At 44.3% G+C, this 8,341-nt stretch overlaps 1 protein-coding gene across 1 annotated transcript; it reads left to right on the top strand.

Annotated features, from left to right (window-relative positions):
- Positions 1-6,109: 6,109 nt before the first annotated feature.
- Aspvir_004883 (FAD-binding oxidoreductase) lies at positions 6,110-7,828 on the top strand (the record flags this gene model as incomplete). The annotated part of the gene is made up of 1 exon (XM_043268105.1): positions 6,110-7,828. One exon carries the CDS (start codon positions 6,110-6,112, stop codon positions 7,826-7,828), a length of 1,719 nt encoding a protein of 572 aa, XP_043124040.1.
- Positions 7,829-8,341: the final 513 nt, after the last annotated feature.

The raw sequence follows: 8,341 nt of genomic DNA, 5'->3' as shown, positions 1-8,341 counted from the left end.
AACCGACGGTTTCCCCTAATGGATTCGATTCGGTGCCAAGAGAAATCAAAACCGGTGCGGTTCCCTAGGCTAGGCACTGAACCCAAACCACTCCGGGTTCGGTGAGGTTCGGGTTCGATTTTTGCGGTTCGGTTATGCAACTCTATTCCCTTCCCTTTTTACCCTTAGTAGTGGGAATCCCATCCCAACCCCTTAGATAAATGGGATTCCCATTTCCCTATCCCTTAGATATATGGGATTCCCTAATTAATATGGGAATCCCATCCCATCTAGATAAGAATGGGAAATCCCATGTAGAGTGGTTAAACCCAACCCAAGAACCTGAACCCAAACCGGCCCGAACCCGCTATAGGCTGGGTTCGGGTTCAGGTTCTAGGGCCCATGGGCTGGTTGGGTTCTAGAATTAGAACCCATCTAGGGTTTAGGTTCTAAAAATAGGTTTTAATTATAATACCTAGTAATTAGAATACATTAGATTCTATACTAATATGCTATATTTATATATATAATCATATTATATATATATATATATACTAGATACTAGTATGGTATTGAAAAATTAAATACATACTAACTAGATTAGGCAGGCGGAGAATGATTTTTGGGCTCTTTAGGTTCTATTTGGGTTCACTACCCTAGAACCCGCGGGTTATGGGCTGGGTTTGGGCCCTAGAAATCTAGAACCCGAACCCGGCGGGTTGGGTTCTAAAGATAGGGGAACCCGGCCCAACCCGTGAAAATAACCACCCTAATCCCATGGGAATCCCAAAATGGGATGGGAAACTAATATGGGATACCCATTTCCCAATGGGAAGGGATTTCCCATGGGATTTCCCTTCCCTACGGCCAGCCTAATTCTAACCAAGTACCCTATCCTTTATCGTTTCCAAGAGGCTTACCTAGTCAACAGGCTTATCTACCCTGTCCAGTGGATTATCCTTACAGTATTCCATATAAAATGGCACTTGTCAAGGCTTAGATATCTTAACCATAGTCACATATGCTATTATCTAAGTAAGATATTTAGAATATATATAGTCTGAAGTATATAAATACTCTTTCTTAGGATGCTAAAATATTATTTCTCTCTCTTAATATCTAGAAGATAAAATTACTAAAATTACAGGTGTATTTTATGTTAGCTACATGTATATATATACAAGGAGGATATAGATTATAAGTATATAACTATAATATACCTCATGCCTAGATTTAGCCCCTGTAGATGCGTGGTTGTTGAGATATCAAAGTCTTGAAGGGTGCCATTTTATATGGAATACAGAGATGGCCGGCTCGCTAGGGTGGCCGGCTCACCTGGGAATTACGTTAATGAGCGTGCAGGCAAGGATGACTAAGCTAGGACAATGAAATGTAACTAACTATTCAAGTATCAAACAGGAAAATGCATCATCCCTTCACTCCACTACCTCCCGGGTGGAGTGCACTATGAGCTGCCTTTGGTGATGCAGTAAGGTCTGACCTTTTTTTGAACACTTTGTCCAATACCATGTATACAAAGATCAATATGGATTCCAAATTGCCCAGCTGTCCTCCTGTTACTGTAAATAAGTTTATGCTGCACCGGAGCCACTGTTTTCTATTTTCCTTGCCTTTTGGTATGAGATTTCACTTTAAGAAGTCTAGATTCTTCTATCTTTTTAGCCTATTGCTTTGCATGGCGAAAGGCGAATAGAGTTTAGATGGTCTTTGGTAGTCATGGTTTGCAAAGGAATCTATGTCTAGGCTTGCTCGACGGGCCACAGTAATTTGAGGAAGTATAATTTCTCTTTTATTGATCTTTTTGACTTTCTTATTGGATAAAGTGGGAAATAAAGTACAGACCAAATAAAGTATACTGTTAGGCATTGATGATATCATTGTTCTAGTCCTCGCTTTGCCTCCCGTGATGCAAACCATCAGGCCTATAACTTCCTATGGAATATGTTGAGTGAACTCTGCTGCTTATCTGCCTCTGTGAGATACTGCATCTGGCCAAGTATTCGGTTTGCCTCTCACTGAGAAAGGTTTGATTGTAGTTTGAATCTATCCTTGGGGCTGCTGCTTACAATTAGAGATATTTTCCCTCCCTGTCCTGATATTATAAACAACCACGAGCAGCCAGTACAGTTGCCTCATTGCTTAACACAGTAGGGTGTCATATATATCTTTCTGAACTAAGATTCTCCTTTGGGTAAGTGAGCTGCTGCAAGAAGTTAAAAATGTATAATGCTGTGTTGAGTGCGGAATCACCATTTCCTAAGCAGTTTTCAGATATATTCTATTCTTTTTATGCTACAGAAACCCATTGGATAATACTCAAGTTCAATTAACCTATGTAAGCTAAGCCCCTCCACAAGAGATACTGGAGGGTTGGCCACAGAGTTCTAGGTTTCGGTATGCAAAGGAAATCATAAGACCTGCGGATATGGCATGACTATTTTGGAACCAGACTAGACTGATTCTATTTTATTTGGCTCCGGCAATAGACATTTGATAGATTCCGTTTTCAGTGAGCAAAGGACAATAACTCATTAAGCCATCTGGTCTCTAGAACGACAGCAAATATGTCATAGTGACTGAGAGATGTCATCTGAGCTCAACCATGCATTATGGATGTGTAAGGTATAAATATTCCTTTAATCACCAGTTACTTCAGTAAAATACATAGTGAACATTAAACTGGTTCTTTATATCTCTTGGTTTAAAGTCTGAACAGTATGAATGCAACCCATGATCTTCATATTGAGTGCTCGGGACAGGATACCTATCTCATTGGCAATTGTATGGATAATAACCACTGCTGGAAACCAAGCAGTTTGCGACTGGACAATTGCCTTGGAGACAGCAGAGGTATTGTGAGGCATAATTGTTAAATGACTCCCTTGCTGATGCTATGGCAGGAAGCTTCCAATGGGGTGGGCATGATTTCACTCGGGAGTCAAGAAACATCAGATTCAATCCTGAAGAGGGTGGTAGTCATGTGCCTGTCTTGAGAGCGGAGTTGCGAGATGACGCAGGTGACTATCATGAAAGGGATGTGAATCTGGCTGAGAGGATCAATAATCGCAATGGTTATCTTCAATTCTCTTAGGTATGTCCCCGTGTATCTAGGAGATACATAATTAGCACTTTCTGATATGCTTTCTAGGCTCACACCCAACAAGAAGCCTTCGATGTGACCGACAAAGCTCTGATATCGCATGGTTACTCGATCTCTAGCCACTTGAGGACTAAGAATGAAATAAAAGTTGCATGAAAGTCCTGCAAGAGCAGCAAAAAGCGAAAAGCAGAAACAAGCAAGCTAAGTCTTGAGAGAAAGGCTGGGCTGTCGTATAGTTTTGCTTTTAGCATGATTAAAAGCTCCATATTTTCCCTCGAGAAGTATCGTATGGTCTCCTACGATAATTAAGTGAAAACTATGTACATCAAGTTGATTGAGTGGTCGTCAGGTTGTGAAAGATCTCGTCATTTGTTACTGTTATCAGGTCGCCCGTGTAATGATTCAATCTTCCATCTCATATTGGCCCGTTACACAATTATTGTCATGAGGTTTCAGGGCTACAGCAAGATTTTAACGTATCTTGATGCTCATGCAAGATTTGAGCTGGCCATCGTAAGAGAATAGTGAATAGGCCGCCAGCTAAGCGACTAAGCGTGGTAATTAGCTGACGTCTAGTACCCAGCTCTAGAATTCTGGCAATGGAATAAAGTGAGCCAGCAATCTTTTTTTTCCACTTTCATCCGAACCGCAGGGTTTCGAAGGCATTTCAGCTCCCACTGCGGATTATTCTGGCCGATCGAGAAGTAATTGACCGCGCTGTGCCAGCCGTACTTGTTTGCTTTACTTGAACTCTCGGCGTACTCTTAAGCTGGGATATGTAGTAGGGCCACCTCACGGAGTTCATGCTAGACTTCATATTGTGACTGATCACAGACACCCTGGGATGAAGAAAATGGTAGGAACTTGAATGTAGCGTAGTAAGTGGTAATAAGTACCATCATTTATACCCCACATGCATCCCTGAGAAATCCTCTTCTCCATTTTGAGTCAAATGGGCCATTTTGTAGAAAAACTGTGCCATACAAAGATTGGCCGCTAGTAATCTAATATCAAGCCTATAGGAGCTTTACAGTTAAAAGTTTAAGGTTTGTAACAGTGGCTTTTTTGGCACTGTGGCCTGTACTCTATACTTAAATTAAGATATGGACATCTTCATGGTTACGCAAAGTATGTGGGCTTCTGCAAGTGTCAATAAATGGCATGTAATCCAAACTTAATGAGTCGTGACCCGACCTGTCTAGAATCGTCCATAGGTCGACCAGGTAGACATTTAACGCCGTTTTTGGTATGATAAGCTAGCCTCTGACCTCATGGAGCTCTTGGATCCTGGTTAAGTTTTAGCATTAATGATACTAAACGTCATGATATACTTAAACGTAAATGTCTCTTAGGTCATACACTACAATGTTCCGTGGACAATTGCATAAGAAATGCCATAAATCAGTTGGTGCACCTGCAGGAAGACGCACCGAGTTACAGTATCACCCTTAATTCCAAATCTACAGCTATGCTGCGTATCCCCTGCGTCATAGTGATATAGTGATTCCAACAATGTAGTACCCACCCTGACAAAATGGGCTGAAGACACCACGCTGGATCACGTAAGAGCCCCCATATCCACCCCATAGTTCCACGTCTCCGCAATATTATTCGCCCGAGCCATTCCTGTCGTTGTTCAGCTTTAGTAATCTATAGTTCGGGCAATCCACAGCCGAGCGAGCCGCCTCAGAGGACCTATAGGAGTGGGGGCTGACCGATAAGCTTATCTCTTCCCGCATGCACTAGTGACTAGCCTATCTTCGTTGAGAACTTGATTTCTTTTAGTTGCGCAGACTTCAGAAAAAACAATAAGGAAACGTTCAGCCAAGGCCTGTTAAGACCTTGTGTACATATTCCTCTAAGCTATGGCAGCGCCAGGTATTCCTCTCTTTTTCTCGGCTATTTCACCCTTTATAGGTAGTATTTGCTTTGTAAGTGCTGAGGTGGGTAGTAGCTCCAGCAACTGGATGTATAGGAAATAATATGGACTCTGTGCATGATACCATTGCTAGTGCCAGATGGATAGATTCACACCTTTGTTCATTTGTACATTCCGCGTTTATGCTTTTACAGTGCAAATAAGATTATCGCGGAATGGCTAACACGGTTTTCCCAACAGCGAGGGAGAGTGTATAGGGAGGCACTTTTAGTTTAATGCAAAATAGCCTACATACTCATTTAATGGCCGACGACGCCGCCTGCGCCTGGACCACCAAGCCAGGCATAACTTTGCTAATTTGTCTCACTCTTAAAGTGTGGCTCAATACGATACCTTGCTGGGTCATCCACATAGACATCATGACTGCCATCGTAGTCCACAGAGTCGGTACTGGTGGAAGAAGGCTGTGGCTGATATCCGATGAGATAGATATATGCCGAGTGCTGCCAGCCTCTTTCTGGGAAGATACCGCTGCCCATGTCACTTGTGGTAATACCTACTACCTCAGTCGTGACATATTTGCTTCGGCCAGATAGTGTCACTCAAGTTCTAGGCCTTGGCATGATTCTGCAAACAGTAAGACTATCTATTTAAGATTTTTCGGTTCCCGAAAAGACTTAGGACGATCAATCTAGGCCCACTGTTCACCGCTTGGCGTATCTTTGGTCCATACCAAAGGCTAACTTGTTCCGCAGCAGAGACGCAGCACCTCCTTGTCTCTTGGCATAATATAAATGCCACTATCTTAATGAATTAGTTGATAGATCCTTGCACCCCTTTGCAACTGTGGCAAGAGTAATGTGATTTACCATAGATTTGCTTAGCAACAGTGCAATAGATATACATCATCATTATATGATAGTGATGCAGTGCCTTGATGCATTCATATCAATGACGAGTACTTGAATTTACAGATATCATGTCATAATCACCGAAGCGGCTGAACGCCCCCAAATCTACTCGTGTTCCCAAGCACTCCTGAAACGTATAAGGCTGGGTGTCGTTCGCGTCTGAAGCGTGTCCACCAGACTTTAGTCAATTGTGTATTTGACTTCTTTCAGAAAGCAATCATGGTCCGAATTCAAGATTTTGAGGGGATGCAATACTCCCGCGATGGGACTCCAGCTGAGAAACAGGACTACGCCTACTTCAACCAGCAATATGCGACCTCAACTCACGAGGATGATCACAACATGTACCCAGATCTCATCGTTCAGCCGAAACGAGACGAAGACGTCATCCAGACTGTGAACTGGGCCAGAGAGAACAAAGTCGCTATCGCTATCAAGAGTGGTGGTCACCAGTACAGTGGTGCATCGTCTACCAGTGGCAAGAACATTCAGATCGACCTTAGCAACACATACAAGGACTTGATGGTTCTGAATCCCCGCGACCCCATTGACCAGGATAGAGCACTGGTGTACGTTGGCGTCAGCAATCAACTCAAGGACTTCAACGCATATCTCAAGCACCACCAACTGTTTGTCCCCCACGGACAGTGCGCTTACGTATATCTGGGTGGGCATGGTCAGACTGGTGGTTATGGCCAACTTGGGCGTAGCTTTGGCCTTTTTGGCGATCATATCAGAACCATTCGTATGGTCTGTCATGACGGTGTCATTCGAGACGTCTCTAAGGAGAACGAGGCCGATCTTTTCTACGCCGTACTCGGGGGCAGTCCAGGTAATTTTGGCATCATCACGCACTATATCGTCGAAGTATATCAGGCCAAGAGTTACATGGGGACAGTTTCAGGTCCAGATGGATTCAAGGGACCACATGGTATTAAAGGACTCTGGATCTACTCTCCAGACGTCCTCAAAAATCTGCTTACTGCAGTCGCACAAATGGCTGACGATAGCAATGTCCCGCGAGGCTTTGACCTCTGTGTGAGCGTCCTCAGTACCGACTTTCCCGTCACGATGCTATTCCCCACATTGAAGAATGCTGACGAATGGGAACGCATTCAAAATAAGATCAAGGGAGCCCTCGCGGATAAGTTTCTTGACTGGCTGAATGGCAGCTTCCCCGCCATCATCGTGCTCTATGCGCAGTGGTGCCCAACCAGCAAAGATGACAAGTATGACGAGAGTGTTGGTCAATGGTTCGACAAGTTCCGGGCCCTGAAGGGTTTCTTCGAAAACGAAACCCTCCTCATCAACGAGCTCGAAGAGGACATGTCTCAAATGACTGGAAGATGGATCTTCCCCAAGCAGCGAGAGTTTGATCTCCCTTACGTCAAGCGCACCTACTCTACGAACTCGAAGACTCTCGAAAAGGACGGCTGGGTCGACTGTGTGGTTGATCGCATCGACTTGATCTATAACCCGCACCAGTTGCTCGATAATAACCCGGGAGACAAGGAGTACGAAGTCTACACACATTGCAAGCTTTCAGTGCAGATCCAATGCTATGGAGGCGACAATTCGCGTTTCTATTTAAACAAGGATAACGGCACCTCTTACAGCTGGAGGGACACATCGGTTGTCCAGGTGCTAGACTGCTTTCATGAACCGGGCGACAAGTATAAAGAGTATGCCGAAAAATGGCAGGCCAAGAATGACTCCATTATGGTTGGTCCCTCGAGCCCTTTTAGCAAGCAGGACAGACGTTTGCTCTGGGGGTCTTATGGTGACTGGGACCTGGGGAAGCAGGAGATTTGGAAATGTTATTATGAGGATGCGGACAAGTACCAGAAACTGGGTAGGGCAAGGGATAAGGCTGATCCCAACGGTACCTTCACTGCAAACCCGTTCGCTGTTTCGGCTATTGCAACCAGGGACGCTTAAACTGTAAGATTGCTCAGTGGATAGGTCACTAGTAGGAAGGGGCTGAGCTCGCCTAAACCTTGAAAATAAATTTGTTTGCAGGGATACTTGTTCGTCCAGGGCAAAGGAAAAGGGAATAATATGGAAGTGCGATGGCTTGACCATAGGCATTCCAGGATTTGGTTACATAATCAGATTGTACCCACACACCCCAGGTGAAAGATGACCCGCGAATATTGCCCAGGTGGTTTTTCTTGGGTGGGACCTTACCGATTTCTATGGAAAGGCAGCGAGAAACCATTCAAGAGAGACATATGAGATCACTCAAGGACTCGCACGCACAAGAAAAGATTTCATTTTACTAGTTCAGACCTTCCAAATTTGAATAATTGGGTCGTCGAACCCACCACCGCCCTCGCGGTGTACCCACTCGGCAAGAAGCCAAGGTCTGCTCGCGCCATGCCGCCTGTTCTTACCAGCATAGGTGCAACATCTTGCATCACCAGGGTTCATGCACCACAAGGGTGAACGGAG

This window comes from Aspergillus viridinutans (assembly GCF_018404265.1).
Source record: "Aspergillus viridinutans IFM 47045 DNA, scaffold_2, whole genome shotgun sequence".
Taxonomy (NCBI): domain Eukaryota; kingdom Fungi; phylum Ascomycota; class Eurotiomycetes; order Eurotiales; family Aspergillaceae; genus Aspergillus; species Aspergillus viridinutans.
Note: the sequence above shows the minus strand (reverse complement) of the source record. Positions and strands in the feature narration are given on the sequence as shown.